The sequence below is a fragment of the Electrophorus electricus genome, chromosome 18 (genome assembly GCF_041902795.1).
Source record: "Electrophorus electricus isolate QZ-2024a chromosome 18, ASM4190279v1, whole genome shotgun sequence".
NCBI lineage: Eukaryota > Metazoa > Chordata > Actinopteri > Gymnotiformes > Gymnotidae > Electrophorus > Electrophorus electricus.
This window is the reverse complement of record NC_137514.1, coordinates 18,848,358-18,867,171: the sequence shown is the minus strand read 5'-3', so window position 1 is coordinate 18,867,171 and position 18,814 is coordinate 18,848,358. Positions and strand designations below refer to the sequence as shown.

Here is an 18,814-nt window from a genome sequence, read left to right as displayed (position 1 = left end):
CTAGACTGAAAGCAAGTTTGTCATCTTGTATGAACAAATACACATTTGTGTCAAACTTGATGGCTAGCTAGCTATCAGAGGTGTGGGTTGGTAGTGTCGTTATTGCAACTGCTCACTTCAGACTTTTGTTAAAGTTAAAACTGTATGAAAGGGCAAGGGGTTATTGGCACAAATTCAAGAGGGATCACAAACAGTGAATATGGATAACAGCGCTATTGGTCTTGGAGTATCCCTGTTTTTTATACTTTTGCACTGGGCAGTCAGGACCTCCTGTCTTTTAAAGTTTCAAGTACTGCCTGGTCACATGCCTTATTTGGTTATTTTTTTCTTGAGGTGTGCTTGAGCTGTGTCTGTCTTCAAATGGGAGTTACTGAGGATTTCCAGCTTAGAAGATGGCTAATAAGAAATAGCCTTGTTCTTTAAAAACTAGTTTTTAAGAGGAAAAATGTTAATTGTAATTGTCTATATGACAATGATCATCTAAAATGAAATTATTGGCCTTGTGATATTTGTTGAGAGAATCTATGTAAGATCTCTAGTGAACTGATCTGGTGTGACCTTGTTCATTAGCGATCGGACAAAGAAAGTTCAACTGTATTGGCTGTTAAAAAACGGTAGGTGGCGCTCATTATCTTATAATGCAGCACTTTTAATGCAGCTCGAGGGACAGGAAAGCAGCATAAAAAACAAAGTTGTGGGGTTTTTTTTACAACGTAGATGGAGCTCATTAACTTACTATAAGGCACTGCTTTTAATATCGTTGGAAGGATGTGAAAGTGGCAAAAAGAAAGAAATGCCACTTTAGAACACTTCTATATAAACTCCTGACATATAAGCACCATAAAATACGCTGTTTTGATGGTTTTTGCGGTGTATTTTATAGCGTTCGCGTCCTGCCGTAAATCAGCCAAGGTCAGTGAGTCTGAGATTGAAAAAAAAAAAAGAATTGTATTAATTTCTTTTAGTAAACACAGGGGTTACCATTAGCTCATACTTTCACGAAATTTAACGAACAATCGAAACTAACAACTGAGTAGCCTATAAGTTTCGTTTTCACCGGCAGCTAGTGAGACTGACTAGGCAGGGTAGTTGCGCGAACATCACTTGCGCTTTGACGCGATCAGGGAAAACAAGGCGAAGGGCAATTTACAAAAACGTAGTTATCGATAACATTGTTATTGTTGTTTTACACTGCCATATAATAATTTGACTACTTCCACTACAGTTAAGAAAATGAGTTACACATTAAATCAGCAATATGAGGAGAAGGTTCGTCCATGCATAGATCTCATCGACTCACTGCGGTCGCTCGGAGTGGAAAAAGACTTGGCGCTACCGGCCATCGCGGTTATTGGGGATCAAAGCTCCGGGAAAAGTTCCGTCTTAGAGGCGCTTTCTGGAGTCGCGTTGCCAAGGGGCAGTGGTAAGAGCAAAAGTAGTTAGCAGATTGTCGTGTGTTAGTAGATCTAACGTTTGTTTCAAGAAGATAACGCAGGCTATTCTAGATGCCGCAGTTAAATAAATAAACCACAATAACCGTGACTCAAACTTTTTGACCTAGTATTGCAGTCTTTTGCTAGTTCTGACTATAAATCTCCTGCGTCTCCTGACACTCGTTTTTACTGAGGTATTGTGACGCGATGTCCGCTTGAGCTAAAGATGAAGAGGAGCAAAGAAGAAGATGGGTGGCATGGAAGACTCAGCTTTGGGGATCACGAGGAAGACCTCGATGACCCCGCGGATGTGGAGAAAAAGATTAGAGAAGGTACACACCTGGAAGCACCAAGTACAAAACGTGGCTAACCACAAACTTTGTTTTCTGGGTGACACCACCTCAGCCATGAGTCAATGTTATGTGAAAAAAATTGCATAAATGTCTCTACTGCTGCCTGGGTCCCTCTTCAAGCTCAGGACAAGATAGCCGGGGTTGGGGTTGGCATCAGCGACGACCTCATCAGTCTGGAGGTTGCCTCGGCCAACGTGCCAGACCTTACGCTCATCGACCTGCCTGGCATTGCCCGTGTGGCTGTCAGGGGCCAGCCCGAAAACATTGGGGACCAGGTAACTGAACGTAGCAATGAGGGGATTGTAGGGGAGTGTGTCAGAAGTATATTAGCAGCAGTAGTATAGGGGACGGGCATACAGAGTATGCACTGTGGGGGAACCTCAAGATGTAGTGGTGCCCCAGGAGGTGATAGTAAATTAAAAATAATAAAAGTTTTTAAAAGGCCATTCATCCTGTCACTTTCAGTGTGACCCCAGACTTTAGTGCTATGCCAATCATTAGAAGAAGCATATTAAAAGAACATATTTTTAAATTCCATATAAAGAGGAACTCTGTTGCCTGAGAAAGTGTTATGGTTGCCCCCCTTTAGTAGCTTTAGAGTGACATGGATTAAGTAACACACAGTATGTTGCTGGTACATTAAACTGATTAAAGCAGCAAGGCCCTAATAGAAATCCTAGTCACATAGACACCTTTTTATAGAAAGATACTAATTTCTTTCACGTCCATGTTGGCTACACATCAAACTACATTCAACATTTTATCCAACCTCTTGGCTGTCTTACTTACAAAGTGATATTTATTATACTTTGAAGGAAGCCTTATGTTACTATATACATAGCAATATAAGATATACTTCTCTATTTTTTATTTAATATATTGCTGATCATATAAATACACGTTACATTCAGATTAAGCGGCTGATTAGAAAGTTCATCACAAAGCAAGAAACAATCAACTTGGTGGTGGTGCCATGTAATGTTGACATAGCAACCACAGAGGCCTTGAAGATGGCTCAGGAGGTGGACCTGGATGGGGAAAGAACACTGGGTCAGTACTGCTTTTTCAGTATCAGAATCAGTCTACCAGTGCAATATGAAGAACGAATGGGTATATCCAAACTTTTGACTGAGATCTCATTATTTACTATAATGTAGTAAAGTTGTTTATAATATACAAATAAACAACTTTACTACATTAATATGATGCATTTAAATGTTATAGTGGTGTTTGTTTAGGAAGGCATGCATGAGTGGATTATGATGTTATAATACTATATCTTTTTCACAGGTATCTTAACAAAGCCAGACCTGGTGGATAAGGGCACAGAGGAAACAGTGGTGGACATCATTCATAACGAGGTTATTAACCTTACTAAAGGCTACATGATCGTCAGATGCAGAGGACAGAAGGAGATCACAGACAGCATTTCCCTGAATGAAGCCATGGACACAGAAAAGGCCTTCTTTAAAGACCACAGCCACTTCAGGTGGGCCAGGAAATATATTGGCTAAAAATGGTGCAGTGATGACATCATTGTAAAACAAGAGCCCAAAGAGTTTGTTTGTATCAGGTTACAGTTTCTCTAACCCAAAGTCCTAACCATGTGTTTAGACTGCTAAAGGACAGGATTTTCCTGTTCCTAAGCCTCATTCATCTGTGGCCCACTGATAAAAGACTGATGAAGAAAATAAAACAAATAACATTTTTAAAAATTTATAAACAAGGTATGATACAATAGTCTAATAGAAGGTAATAGTGAGCCTAATGAATAGACATAATGAATATTTTTGCACAGTGCACTGTATGATGAAGGGAAAGCTACCATTCCCAAGCTGGCAGAGAAACTCACGCTTGAACTGGTTCATCACATTGAGGTATGTGAGGTATAAAATGAGGGGTGAATGTTGCATGTTCACATCTAATATGGTCGTGTGTGTGCTGCTTTGCAAAAAAAAAAAAAAAAAGTGTATGGAACAACATATGGACATGTATGTCAGGCTATGGCTCGTTATGTGCGTCACTCAGAAATCGCTGCCGAGGCTGGAGGAGCAGATCGAGGCGAAGCTGTCGGAGACGCAGGCGGAGCTGGAGCGCTATGGCACAGGACCGCCCACTGAGCCGGGCAAGCGCATGTACTTCCTGATTGATGTGAGTTCAGATGTGAACACATCCAAGTACAGGCATTACACTTGTAATTTCCAGAAACATTTTTACATGTTTAAAGATTAAGAAAAAATATTCAGTGTTACTCAATATTAGTATTAGGCCTAAAATATACATCTTGCTCAGAGCATTAATGTAAAACACTGCTGTGACCTCAAGGATAAAGATTTTCTGAAACTATGATCGCTATGATTAATCACTCTTCTTTTCTCACACATGACTGCTTTCTAAACAATCAGATATGCTGCTACACTGAATATAGCTGTTTTAAGGACTCATTGTTCTGCTCGTGATGTCCATTAGAAAGTCACAGCATTCACGCAGGACGCGCTCAATCTCACAACCGGCGAGGAGCTGAAATGCGCCCCAGATCTCAACATTTTCTCAGCGCTCAGGACACAGTTTGCGCACTGGAAGGAGCACCTAGAATATTCGGGATTGACTTGTGAGTGTATCAGACTTCTGCCTAGCTGTACATTACATATAGTGACAAACAGCCAGGAGCACTAAGTTTGATCTCCACCTTAGGCTCCAGGAGCCTGTCTGATGAGTACCTGTTAACCAAGATGTTGCATTAAACTACAGTAAGCATGTGAATGCTTGGTTCTTCTTCATAGTGGAGAGCCATGAAGTCTTTAACCTTGACAGTGGCTGTCTTTATAAACATTCTAGTTAACAAGAGGATTGAGATGCAGGTCCAGGAGTACGAGGCTAAGTTCCGAGGCAGGGAACTCCCGGGCTTCATTAACTACAAGACCTTTGAGGTGATGGTGAAGGAACAGATCAAGCAGCTGGAAGAGCCTGCCATTAAGAAATTGAAGGAGATCTCAGGTGTGAAGTATGAACGTGTTCAGTCCACATTTCTCTCCTCCAGAATTTGCACGTAGATGCTCCATGAGTGTTCACTGCCATAGGATAAGAGCGCATAGCGTATGCTGCAAAAGTTATTTTTCATAAGAAGCTGTATATCCAGAGACCTTTTCTTTCCACTGGTTTTCAGAGATTGTTAGGAAGGGCTTTCTACAGCTGGCTCAGAGCAGCTTTGTGGCCTTCCCCAACCTCCTTAAAACAGCAAAGGTACATTTTTAAGATTTTTTGAAAAAGCTACATATACTACACAATAGTTGTTAATAAATAAATTTTGTAAGCTGTAAAAAGTATTCCAAAAAGAAATTCAGATAGGTTTGCAAAAAATGATGACTGAGGAAGTGTTGCTGCTTTTCACTGACAAAGAACATGTTGGGTCTCTGTCCCTCCAGAGCAGAATTGAGAGTATAAAGCAGGTAAAGGAGTCTGAGGCGGAGACCATGCTGCGGACCCAGTTTAGGATGGAGCTCATTGTGTACACCCAGGACAGCATGTACAGCCAAAGCCTGACCTCTCTGCGGCTGGAGGAAGACAAAGACACGGGTGGGAGAAAGTTTGCTTTACCTAATCCCAGTCTGTTTTTCAGCACCAACAACGAGGCCACCCTTCAGGAACTCATGCGACACCTCAAATCCTACTACAGTGTAAGTGTTTAATAGCTACAGTTTGTATATATGTGTGTTTCATGATGTCATAGGTATTTATTATCTACAGTTGACTGTTAATTGACTGACTTGGTATCTTCTACCAGTTTGTAGCTTTTAGAATACTTTTTGCTAATTGTTGACAATATTAACAAGTTTAGCAAACATAAAAGTTCACAGCAAGTGTTGCTTTTCCTAGATATATGCCTCCATTATAAACAATACCATGCTATGTTTTAAACCTAAATTAAAGGTTTATCTTTAATAGTTTTCAAACAAGCTTTAACATTTTGACCAGACTATTTAACATTATACTAAATTAAGGAAATAATGTTCAATAGCTATGTTTGCCTTCAGCCTCCAGAAATGGCCTACTATATCAATATTTCATAAACGTCTCTGCAGAATGCTTATTTAAAAAATTAAAAGAGCAGTTCAACCAAACAATCTACCTAATAGATAAATTATCATTCAAAAGATGCCAAATTTACAACCTGAAACACCTGACTCTCCCACATGCAGATCGCCAGTCAGAGGCTGGCAGACCAGGTGCCGCTGGTGATCCGCTATCTGATGCTGCAGGAGTCCGCCGTGCAACTGAACAGAGACATGCTGCAGCTGATGCAGGAAAAGGACTCCACCGAGCATCTGCTCAAGGAGGATTTTGACATCGGCAGCAAACGGGCGGCCCTGCAGAGCCGCCAAAAGCGCCTGATGCAGGCCCGCGGCTACTTGGTTGAGTTTTAGGCTTCTCAACCTGTGTCTGTTACTGGATAAAATGTTATGCATAAAACTTGCTGGATTAAATTTTCTGATGCTGCATAATCTGGATTATCCTTTAAGAATGTTATCTTCATTCATTGCTCTGAAGGACAATTGAGAATCTGAGGTGACCTTTAAAATAGTACCTACTTTATGTTCATAATCAGTGACGAACATTTTCACTGCTGAATCGAACTACATGTAAACCCATGACATAAGAACACACGATTAGAAAACAGGTGGCAGTTAGACTGAATGCAGTGCCCTATATCTTACATGCCATTCCAGGTAGCAGGTCAGGGGCCACTGTGGCTTGATGATGGACGGGAAACCAACCATTGGCTACAACAGGCGATGCAGTAACACGCCTAGACTTCGAGACAAGCCCTCCATCTTCAGAAAGTTGAAAAACCTATACTAAATTTACAGGTAGTTGCCGGCAATATTCACGAAGGATTAACGTGGGGAATAAACGAAGATTTAGTTCCGCTTTCACTATTCTTGACCCGTCTCAACAGGCCTGGAATATTATTCCTACACTTGTAAATTTCGCATTTTGATCGATATTCTGTAAATTGGGTATTTTAACACCATTAATCTCTATGCAGAGCACTTTGGCATTGTAACCATGTACTTTCGATAATATACTTTATAAACTTTATTTTGCATAAACTAACTTTATTTGAATTAGAGATTTGACTCCATTTCACAAATAAAGGTAGACGTGCCGGTCGTCTGACGATTCGTCATAGCGTCAGTGTAGGATATAGCATCAAACCTGTGGGCAGTGGTAGTTCAGTGGTTAATTAAGGTACTTCACTTGTAATTGGAAAGTTGGTTGTTCAAGCCCCACTCCTGGCGAGTTGCCACGATGGGCCCCTGAGCAAGGCCCTTAACCCTTAATTGCTCAAGTTGTACTCATAATTGTAAGTTGCTTTGGATAAAAGTGTCAGCTAAATGCCTTAAGTGTAAATATGATATACTTATGTAAAATGTGCAACAAATAAAGCACACTGACTGATTTCAATGTACACTTTTGTAACCCCAGAAAACAATAACAGGATTGGTATAATACACCTGAAGAAGTTAATAATACTTACAATACAATAACATCTTACAAGTCAACAGTAATTATAACTTTTGCATTTTAAAAAATCTAAACCAGAAGCCCAACACAACTGGGAAGAAGGCATGTGTTGCAACCTTTGGTAAGTAAGACAGAACCAGTGCTCAAACGGCTTCAAAAATAGTTTTTAGGTATTACAGAGTGGGAAACGTAGACCGCATTCTTAAATTTTGTCCTACCAGTGACGCTTTTTGGTGCATTAATGTTTAGCTGTTCAACTGACAAGTAATTCGTTCCTCAACACAGCTTCAATCTAAGAGTCACCTTAAAAACACTAATCTTCAAAAGCTTATTTAGAAGGTACACTGCAAAACTAAAGTGACTGAATGTAGTAGTCAGTAATAGTAAAGAATGGGAATTGGGAATAACCTTACTATGGGATGTGGGTGAAAGATCACAGAATACTTGTTTGGCCTGAAATCATAGTGAAATAACACACTGCTTTGTCTCTTCAGATAGTTTAATACTCTTTGGAAGAAAATTAAACTGTATCACAACATGGAGACCACATTTTCATATTTCACACCCCCTTTTTGTACACTGATTCCACACACTGCACAAAGCAGTAACGTTTATTAACTTCAACACTTTCAATTACTTTATTTACCTACTGTGATCAGTAATTTGGTTTTTTTTTTTTTAATTAAATTTGTTATCTATGCTTAGTGACAGCAGGGAGCAGTAAATTCAGTGGAAGATTATCTAGTGCAATGTGTAGTTAGCTGTGAATCTAGACGTTGCTGAATTTTAAACTTAATCTCCATTTAGGTCTTCAGTTTGCAAAAGAAGGCTTTTTTACCATAGAGTGGTAAAAAAAAAAAAAAAAAAAAATCAATCATACCTACAATAAAAAGACGCTTTATAGCAAGACGTCCCATTACATATGTACATTTTTTTACAAAGTCCATTGAAACCAAGAGACAAAATTGCAGATTTTAAATCGGAAACAAGCCCTCTCTATCATAAGTCACAAGACTCGGGAGCTACTGGTCTGTGTGCGCCTTCAGTTTCCTCTCCCAGAGTTTCTGATGGTCGGAGAATCCCTGTTTGCCTTTGTTGAAGGAATTGGGGCCTGCTGAAGTTGGTGTGTCCCTATAAAGGAAGGCAGATGTAAGAGACCAACACCTGAGAGGCTTGTGGCTCTAAACTCTACTGCAGACTCATGTAATGCACATGTTCATTAAGGTACAGCCAAAAGCATTTAAGCAGGCATTTAACTGTAAGACAGTGTTATTACAAAACAGAATAAATTAGCAATCCATGGCAACTGGAACATAAACAACAACATGAAACCAATCCACAAAATCATAGACACACCTTCCAATGTTCTTCATCCTCATCTTGGCTTCTGGAGGCATCTCCTCTGGTTCACTCTAGAGTAGGAGAAAACGTTTGCAGAGAAGACCACACAACATTACTACTGATGCACACAAACAATTGCATTTGCACATCAAGAATAATTTGGACCATTCCAATCTCAAATGTTGAACCAAGACAACACAATATGAACAGGTGACACTCACATCATCGTCATCAAAAACCGATGCAGGTTTTTTGACAGGCAAGGTGGGCGCAGCTTCCTTAGGTTTCTGGATAAAAAGAAAGATGTCCATAAGAAGGCCTCAAAGCATTTCAGCTTCTTTCCATACAAATCTTATCTGTAAGCCTACAATTCATGTTAAATGCATAACACTCTTTTTACGCCAAGTCTGTGGCACTCGAACATAAACTAGAAGGCGTGAACTCTCACTTTGTGTCTGTAGAAAGTACAAACACACCAGGTTTAACTACTCACACTGCCTCCTAGCTTGATGGAAATGGGGGCAGACGTCTTCAGAGACTGGGCGCTTGCGCTGTTGGTTGGTTTGGCTATTTTGAGGCGTACAGGCTGGTTTTTGGGCTCGTCTTCTGGGCCATGGCTGTCGCTGGACGGGCGCTTTCTTGGGCCTGCCCCGGGGCCAGCGCTGGGAGAGACAGTGTTACTTTTCACACCGCCCCCCTTCTCCTCTGGTCCTGCTGGAGGCGAGACAACTTACCAAGGTGAGCGACCGTAGCCCTGGTGACCAAAGGAGTGCTACAGTTACCTGGAAGATGAGGGACGCCAGGAGGACCTGCTCAGAAGTGCTGCGTGCTGAGTATGGATGAACTTGAACTGGTGCATCGACAACGGTCATGTTTCAGAATTAGCCAAAAGCCTACGTTTCTGATCCTTCTTGTTATCTGCATTTAACGCAACTTTCTGATAAAGCTTGCCAGTGAACAACATTTAAAGTGCCATTTCTTGCTCACACCACCCAGGTAAAAACTACGTTACCCCATCACAAGAAGCCTCCATTTTCTTCTATTTTTTGAAAATGTAACGTTATCCGGAAGCCTGACGATTCAAACATCTAAGCATAATTCCAAAATGATTTGCATTATAGTAACATTGGATGCTCTGATTAGGAATAAAGTTTAGTTTAAATTGTAAATACCCTTCACTAGTTAGCTAGCGGACATCTAACTACAGCTACTGCTCTCGTATTGCTTCTTGACATCAGATAGCTAGGTATTAGACTCCAGCAAATATGACGAGGAACATAACTAGCTAAATTATACATGGTTGCCAGCCTAGAAAAAGACGATGTCTTGTTTTGCTTTGACAGACATTTGCTCACGTGAATCCACGTCCTCCATTTTTCAATAAGTGTTATAATGTACTAGCTCAATGTTTAATCACATGCATTAGAGTTGCATGCACACAGTTAGCTATCGCCAAGTTAGCCTGCTAGCTAGCTAACTAGGACAGCTCTTTAGCTAGCGACGTAATCTACCCACCTTGAAATATAAACATAGGATATAGGATAACAGTTTTATTGCATGTTGAGCAAACCCAATTTGACTTGTTAATTTTTTATTAGTAGTAGCACAACTTAAAAGAGAGTATTAATTCGAGTTATAACCGAGTTTGCGGGCAATGCTCAAAAACACGTATCGTTAGTTAGCTAGCTAGCTAGCACGCTGGTTCGCAGTTTACTTTGCGTTAAGTAAGATAACTAGCTAGCTTCTTAGTTTATCTTTGACCCTATTGCAGTTACATTAAACGACTATGCAAAATAAACATTCAGTAACTGTAAAAAAAAATAAATAAAATGTTTTGACAATTTCACCTCCGTCATGAAGCCCTTCTTCGCGATGTTGCACATTCGCCATTGCACTGAGAACTGTTTTTAGAAGTGTACGGATGGATACCGAAGAGAACAAATAAGTTCCGGGTAGACGTTTCGCACCCTCACGTTCCTTACTTTCAGATGCAAATTATATAACATTTCTTTTCTATCTATCTATCTATCTATCTATCTATCTATCTATCTATCTATCTATCTATCTATCTATCTATCTATAAAGTTTTAGATAACAATTATGTACAATGTCATATATATATATATATATATATATATAGAGAGAGAGAGAGAGAGAGAGAGAGAGAGAGAGAGAGAGAGATTTATTTTTTTGACACTGTATATCATTTAGATAATATAATTATCTAAAACTTTAATTCTGATTCACTGTGATCCAATGGCAAAAGATGGCCCAGCTATCATTTCTTATTAACTATGCTGCTAACATTTACATTATATTCACTCACTTCACTTTATTACCCCTTTATCGACCCATGCTGCTAATATTTGTATTTTACTTAATCATGTGTAGCCAGTGAAAACTTGTCTTTTATCGACTGTTCTGTGTTTTACTGTATGTCCTGTGCTTGTAATTGTATGTCCTAATAGGCCATGCTTATATTGTATACTACTGTTAAGAGTATCTTTAAACTATCTATAAAAGAAAGAAGCAGTCCAAATATAACTACTTTAATGTAGAATTATAAAAGTTTCTAATGTGATAAATAGCTAATGCTAAAATAATATACTAAGTGTCAGAGTGATAGTCTTTCTCAGAATGTGTGTAGGATGCCTGTTAACTGTTACTTTTAACAATAACAGTTCAGATATTCCCTGATTTTCTGATACGAATTCTTGTTCCATTGAATTTAATTCTTGAATTGAACTAAATTATATTTACTGTCATTGTATGCTACTGCATATGGCATTAACAATTAAGAAATAAATGTATAACTTTTTTAGAGTTAACTAGTGTTATTCCTGTTATCTCAAAAGGTCTTTACAAATCTTATATGATCATGAAGTTTTACATGTTTTATTAATTCTTTATTCATTTAAGTCCCCTTTTATATACAATAACTACATTTTCATATATGGCCTTGTTAATATTTTCTTAACTCTATATGCGTGTTTGATATGTAATGGTCTTGTTCTATATGCATGTGTTTTTAATGTGAAATGCATGCTAGTTGTATACCACATTTTTATATTTAACATATCATATATGGTATATTATTATTGAATATTACGGAATATTCTTTTTATGTTTTCGCAGACCTTTGCAAATATGAGCTCTCAGCAGAGGGTGCATACTCTCACAGTAAGCCTTATGAAGTCAAAGTGGAAACTGAAACCTCAGTTAAAATGCAGTGTCAGCATTAGCCTGACTCTTACACAGGGTCCATCATTCATAGTACAGTTTAGATCTGTCATGTATCAGGAAATGAAGGTTACTACCTGTTCCCTTACAGACAAAAACAATCATCAGGAGGCACTTTTGGAAAAAGAGTTTATTGCGAAATGCATGAATATGCGAGGGCTGGGCTGGGGGACCATGCGCAGCCTGTCCGCAGCTGTGCCACGCGCCTTCAGCACGGCTGGCTGGTGCTGGAGTGACCCGGGCGGGTGAGGAAGCAGAGGGCGCACCCTCACTTAGGTGAGTGGCTGCCGCCTGCTCCACCAGTCTCCGCCTCACCACGGACTGCCGCCCCGGGCGGAACAAAAAGGAAAACAGGGGTCAACTGTATTTTATTTTTTGGGGGGTTAAGGGGGTGGGTTCCTTCCAGAGAGAGAGAGAGAGAGAGAGAGAGAGAGAGAGAGAGAGAAATTAATGTGGGTGAAAAGAAGAATGGTTTAGAAATGACATCTCATAGTCCTTTTTGTTGCTCGGTTGGTCTTAGAAACAGAGTTGATGTCCTGACACCATGGGGTCTGTAGATACACTGCCTATCTCACCACTCCCTTGGGGATGAGGGGGCTTCTTACACAGACAGGATGTTCTTGACAAAGGCTGTAAAACGAGAAGTAGACAAGACGTGTGTCAGCTGAGGACTCACCGACAACCTTACCATACAAGGGCTGAGGCATGCTCTAAAAATAATATTAAAATCCCAGTGGTGTGGCTAGCCTTACGATTCCAATTAGTGAGACGATACAGTTAACCCTCTACTAGACAAGCTATTGCAAGAGGCACTATATAACGTGTTCGGATGCTAGAAGGTAAACGATAGCTCAGTTGGGATCAGTCATGACACATACTTTCATAGTTGATGGTGCCGTTCTCGTCCTCTTGACCTTTCATCAAGTCGTCAACCTCACGCTCAGACATCCTCTCACCTATTCAAAGGGGATGAGGTTCATCAGTTCATCTCTCAACAGAATTCAGTCACCAGACTACATTTCCCATTATCCTCTCTCTGGCTTCTTGCCTAGGTGCACTCCCAGAGATTAAAGCAAAGGCATTTAGCAACATTTAGCAATGGCTGCCGAGCTATACAAAGCGGACCTTCCATGAGCCTCTGTTCACTCGCTCACCCAGTGTGGACAACACAATACGCAGCTCAGCACCCATCACTGTGCCATTGCCTTCCTTATCGAAGACACGCAGACCCTCAACGTAGTCATCGTAGGTGCCTTTCTGGATGGTGTCCATCTTCTTCAGCATGGGCAGGAAGGCATCAAAGTCAATCCTCTTGTTGGCCATATCTGTAAAGAATTGCTTGTTACACTGCAGGCCCTGAAAGCCTCAACCATGAATCACTAACGAACAACCCAGACAACAAAGCCTGCTGAAATTGTACAACATGTGTGTTTATAATATTCTGTTAGTGTGTTTCTCATGTTGTCTTCTATGTAAAGTCATAGTCATTGGCTGTCACAGTTCCTGTTTGGCCTTTAACAGTCATTACCATGATTGCCAGCCTAATACCTTACAATAACAAGCTAATATATGTGACTACCATGCCAAGTAAAGAATGGAATATCAAATCAGGCATACTGGGAATTAATAAACAGACCCTATAGGTCTCAGAGTGCATACTTTTTAGAAACCATGTATTACCTTAGCACTCTGCGCTCATCTAGCTCAGCTGCATAAAATAAAATAAAATACAAAATATGCAAGCAGAAAAAGGACAGAGATTTCACCTTCAGCAGAGGGGTTGCCCAGGACTTCCTTTACATCTTTGTTGGTGGGGTTTTGTCCCAGGGCCCGCATGATGTCAGCAATCTGATTGTAGGCAACTTTGCTGTCACCGACTCTGTCAAAGAGACCAAAGGCCTCCTTGAAGTCTGTAGAAGAGAGAATTAGGAGCAAAGAATAGAATGCAGTACTCTTTAGGACCTGTCTCAGTCCAGGTACTTGTATTGAAACAAGACTTTGCAGACTTGTAATATGTAATTTATCAAGGTAACTGCAAAGGTAAAAAAATAAAATATGGTTATACCCTTAGAAACTCATAGCTGAGAAACCTTTATATTTCCTACTTTACACATTAGCTCCACATGCAAGTAAATAGACAGAACATACTAAGGCTTTTCATGCAATTTTTATTTAAATACGTCTTGTGTTAATTATTTAATTAATAATGGACATAAGAAAGAAAGAAAACAGAATGATAATATTGACCTGTGTTATTTTATAGTAAGTGCAAAGAGAAGTGGTGATATCCCTACCTAAACCTGCGAGTTCAGAGAAAGTGACAGACATTCTCACGCCATGGAGCTAATTAACGAGAACTACGTATATAAGAATAATAAAAATGAAAACGTTTCAGTGGGTCCGGCATGGAGTGAAGCGGAAAGTGATCCACGAACAGATGGCCAGCATCCTGCGACAGCTGTTTTTCAGCGGCCTTTTTGGGCGTCATTTTATGAGCCGTTAGCCGATACGTCTCGCCAAACATGGCCACAGCGATCCGCGCACGACCAACTTTAATGCAAGAACGCTGACTACAGCGTAATTCGCGACCCTTCGGCCGCGTGTGTCTGGCCAATCAGGACCGGAATGTTTTTTTTTTTTTTTTAGTAGTTTGTTTTTGTAGATTTACGACTACTGTGCATTTGTCTTAGATCGTGTAAAAACAGGAAGAGAATTAATGGGTTTTCGTCCAAGCCTAACGTGTTAATTATAAAATCCATCAATATTCCACAACTTTCTTAAAAAGACATAACTGCTTATTACAGATTGGAGGGTTTTATTAGGTTAAACACATTTAGGAAGACTTATAAGAACACAAGGACGAGCATCAGTTGTTCACATTCCACAATTAGCGGTGGTCTACGATAATTCTAAGCAAACAGCAGACAGAATTGTCCATCCCCGAAATACACAGTAAGTGTTTATGTATATGGCAGCTGAATGAAACTAACAGGTAAGAAAATGGGTTTGCATCAGAAGCTTAAGAAAGCATTTTTCCATACCTTTACAGCGTTGTTAGACTATCTTAATTAATTCCGAGCTGTTCAGCCTCCATATCTGATCCAGTCATTCCCATTCACATAAAGGTTCACTGTACTATGGGTCACGCACACCATTGGCTATTTCAACGAGTTGAAAGCATCTTATATAAAGCACCACACAACCCGCTAGATTTCTTGTAGCACCATATACTGCGGCGATCACACGGGGGATGAACTATGAAACTCGACTTCTGAATGGGGGAACTTGGGTTTGAACTTGCAAAGTCTTACTTTGGGTTATGTTCTTAGTTGCCATATTAAACAAGACTCACCATTCAAGCACTGACACAGCAGCACTATGGTAACAAATAGCCTAAGTATTAGAAGGCATCCATTATACCTTACTTACCCTCAATCTGGTCAGCAGAGAAATCACCCTGGCAAAGATACAAACACAAGCTCAGTCTGGTTTGCATTACTACTAATAACCCACAGCTACATTCCTTTTGTTTTGTTTTTTTGCCAATTCAGTGTAGGACTGTGAGTTAAAGTGATAGCTAGATATAATATCTAATTATGCATGAAAGATATGAAAACATTAGACTTAATTAAACATTATTTGTTAGATTTTTAAAAATATCTCCGTGAACATGACAATTCTGTATCGAAACGGAACATGTCTTCATGCTGTAACCTGAAACTAATTTCTCGATTGTATGTTGACGTCGGAGCTATAGCTCCTATAGATCTGAAAACAAATCCCCTTTTTATTTCTGGAAATACTATGTTGTAGTGACGAAGACGTAAGAATGAATCAATCCTGTTCTGAATTGACGAAAGAAAAAAGTCCTGATAATGTTTGCGCAAAGGTTGTCAGATTTCCGAGGCAGAATCGAAGAAAAGCAGCGTGTCAAAAAGTAAGAGAAAATATTCCACATAGTACACACCATGATGCTGTGTAGACGGAGGGGAGAATGGGCGGAAGTCAAGAAGCCGCAGTCCCAGGAGAGTGGTCCCGAGCTCGGAGCAAAGGCCTTCTTATTTAAGATAAACTACTGATGTCACGGGGCGGATCGCCTGACGCTTTGAAAGTTCTTTAACTTTCTTAGGGCAAGCTGAAAGCGGATCCGAGCCCACCTCGCGGGACGTGAATTGCGCTGCAGAAGGGTTCACGGTATTTTTAGACTACTCTCAAGGCCGTTTTTGAGACGCCTTGACTTTGCTCAGCATTTCAGTGTTTCGCTCCGCTTGACTACATCACGTCAAAACACTGATCATCAACGACCAACATTACTTACAAACTGAAGATAGCAACTTGTCACACAATGCCTACAGGACTCGCTTTTTACTTCGTACCTGTAAAGTCTCAGGCAGTGCTTCTCGTTTTCGCCACCGATATTTTTAACCTCTGATGCTCGGCCACATATGGTTATATGAGCAGCCCGCTAAAAAGTCGAATCGGATTTCTATTGTAAATGTTAGAAGTAATCTGTGTGTCGTAATGTTCTGCTGCGCAACGTGCGAACAAATTTGAGTGGGTTTCCCCACAAAAAAACAAATTCCAAAAAACTTGGATATTTAAGTTAAAATATTATCTGCTGAATATATTGCTGTAGTAGACGAACACCAAAATTAGGCCTAGGTCAAAAACCCTCTTTACCTAATTGTGTATTAATGCATAATCCGTTATGTGACAAAAAAAAAAACAAAACATAGGGTATGGAGATAGGCCTTGTCTATTTGAGGAATATGTCTCTTTTGATGATTGATAGGCTTTTATATGCATGCATAATATTTGGGGGACGCGATGGCGCGTTTCTTCCAAACTCCACTGCGTGTGCGTTTGGTTCTCGACGAGTCCATTTCAGAACGCGTGTGTAAGCGAACATTAGCCAAGAGATATAATTTTAGTAGTTGAAACTGAAATTAGACACTATAAAATATCTTTTCCGTGAGTTACCATGAGGAACTCTCCGTGGTGCTAAAGACTCCTACTCATGCTGCAAATGTTAAATATCTCCACGAAAAACGTTTTGTTACATAATTATCACGTTCTGAGTGTGAACAATCTGCCACATATAACTTAATACTCACACTTCAGCCTAGTCACAATGTTAGCATAGTCATAACTGTGTTTAGCATTGTAATATGAACATTTTAATTATTTGCAGTGCAGATTTCACGGTGCTAGTACTTAGCAATTGCATGTTTTCAAGGAACATTGTGCTCACTGGTAGTTGTATTCTACATAGGAACAACGGCTTGGTGACCTTCATCATTCTTAAGAGGGAGCTGATATGTGCTCTGAAATAAAAATGTGCAAGTAAGTCATACTTCAGGTCTCAACCAAAAGTTATTTTAATAGATTGAATAAATGTATTGTCAAATAAAAATAATTTCTACTTCAGTGGTGAATATATGTAACATTAATTAGAAGGACAGAATTAACTATAGAATGGATATCTCTAAGCAACAGAACTAGAAAGCTTTGGAGTTATATCTTGTTGATTAAATATAAATTAGAAATTTATACAAAGGGACTGACAAAGATATTGTAGATTTATATAACACAGACTATTTATCTGAATGATTCACAGGCATGAATCTCTGTAAATAAACTAGGTCGTCATACTATTTAGTTAGCTATGCTAGCGTTAATTATTTAGAGCTTGCTAGCTAAAGTTACCCATTCCAGGTACTTGCTTTTGATCTCAATAAGACCACAAAGTAAACTAATATTGCTAGCTCACTATAAGCTGTGATCTTCAATTTAAGATGATCTGGTTTCTACTGACAAAAAGCGTATCAAAGGTGAACAGCATCAGCATCAGTCACAAAGGTTCGCTACTTACAGGTTGCAGTTGGGGTTGTGACATCAATAAAGTTTGAACTGCTCCTCTTTTCAGTGTCAAACACTTGAGTGAAGCCTGTTTGGTACTGTCTAAGTTTTAAGGTATCACTCAAACCTTTATGTCTATATTAAATTGAAAGTGGTACGAATTTATTAGATTATTACTAGATTTTTACTGACAAAACCCAAACATTTGCTTGATGTATATGCACTGTTTTGATAGCTATTCAAATACCTAAATGGTAGCAAGTGGTGATTATCTGTTGCAGTTTGTAGAAAGGGGTTATGCTTGGATTGTTACTAAACAAACAATGTCATCTGTGTCATTTTTTTCCCACCTGATTCAGAAAGTGGCTGCCTTTATGTTTTAATATGGCCGGATGATTAGTTGTAGTGATTCGGATGAATGAATTGAATGCTGTGGCCAATTGTTGTTATTCTCAATGCTCTGTCAGGCAGAGTGTTGATCTGTGCATTCCTTCAGGCAAGGAGATATGGATGTGTACATCACTCAAGAGTTGTGTCCAAAACTGTGCCCTATTCACTTTCCTAAAATCTGGATGACTACATAGAGAACTACTGTAGAGAACAGAATTTGTTGAGGTAGTGAACCATTTCCGACACTGTGCATGAATCTCCAAACCAATCAACACAGAGCATTATGGATATTCCTTGCCCACTAAGGTACACTGTTTGTGTGTTAGCTCATTACTGTGGAACAATAGATTGTGTTGCATAAATCATCTGAATGTCATACCAAAGTCTATTGAAACACATTTGATAAAATATCAGGTATAAAACTGCACATGGTTTCACAAAGTCATCCATATAACAAATTAAAACTCTTATCTTTTTTGTTGTTCTGAAAGCTGCCTACCTGCACAAGCTTTTCTTGATCAAATTCACGTGTGTGTCTCTACATGTTGAGGCAGTGGACCTCCATACAGCCAAAACACACAAATGCACACATGCATGCACGCACACACGCACACACACCCTGCAGACCATCCGTATTAGCTATACAGACACACACACACCCACCCACCCACA

At 39.6% G+C, this 18,814-nt stretch overlaps 3 protein-coding genes across 4 annotated transcripts; 1 reads left to right on the top strand and 2 right to left on the bottom strand.

Annotated features, from left to right (window-relative positions):
• Nucleotides 1–964: 964 nt before the first annotated feature.
• Nucleotides 965–6,287, top strand: mxa (myxovirus (influenza) resistance A). Its single transcript, XM_027012937.3, has 12 exons — nucleotides 965–1,423; nucleotides 1,628–1,765; nucleotides 1,907–2,061; nucleotides 2,698–2,836; nucleotides 3,077–3,275; nucleotides 3,585–3,663; nucleotides 3,815–3,937; nucleotides 4,256–4,397; nucleotides 4,625–4,783; nucleotides 4,953–5,029; nucleotides 5,212–5,463; nucleotides 5,986–6,287. Exons 1-12 carry the CDS (start codon nucleotides 1,234–1,236, stop codon nucleotides 6,208–6,210), a joined length of 1,878 nt encoding a protein of 625 aa, XP_026868738.2. The 5' UTR covers nucleotides 965–1,233; the 3' UTR covers nucleotides 6,211–6,287.
• Nucleotides 6,288–7,793: 1,506 nt separating this feature from the next.
• On the bottom strand, nucleotides 7,794–10,610 carry pcnp (PEST proteolytic signal containing nuclear protein). 2 transcript variants are annotated; one of them, XM_027012938.3, is made up of 5 exons: nucleotides 10,501–10,610; nucleotides 9,147–9,367; nucleotides 8,875–8,940; nucleotides 8,669–8,724; nucleotides 7,794–8,443 (listed from the first exon to the last, which is right to left on the bottom strand). In XM_027012938.3, exons 1-5 carry the CDS (start codon nucleotides 10,541–10,543, stop codon nucleotides 8,335–8,337), a joined length of 495 nt encoding a protein of 164 aa, XP_026868739.1. In that variant the 5' UTR covers nucleotides 10,544–10,610; the 3' UTR covers nucleotides 7,794–8,334. The 2 variants fall into 2 exon arrangements, with proteins under 2 accessions (XP_026868739.1, XP_026868740.1); XM_027012939.3 differs by having other exon boundaries at nucleotides 9,147–9,364; nucleotides 10,501–10,597.
• Nucleotides 10,611–12,008: 1,398 nt separating this feature from the next.
• mylz3 (myosin, light polypeptide 3, skeletal muscle) lies at nucleotides 12,009–15,985 on the bottom strand. The gene is made up of 6 exons (XM_027012946.3): nucleotides 15,861–15,985; nucleotides 15,323–15,350; nucleotides 13,660–13,803; nucleotides 13,048–13,218; nucleotides 12,772–12,849; nucleotides 12,009–12,523 (listed from the first exon to the last, which is right to left on the bottom strand). Exons 1-6 carry the CDS (start codon nucleotides 15,861–15,863, stop codon nucleotides 12,495–12,497), a joined length of 453 nt encoding a protein of 150 aa, XP_026868747.1. The 5' UTR covers nucleotides 15,864–15,985; the 3' UTR covers nucleotides 12,009–12,494.
• Between the last annotated feature and the right edge of the window lie 2,829 nt (nucleotides 15,986–18,814).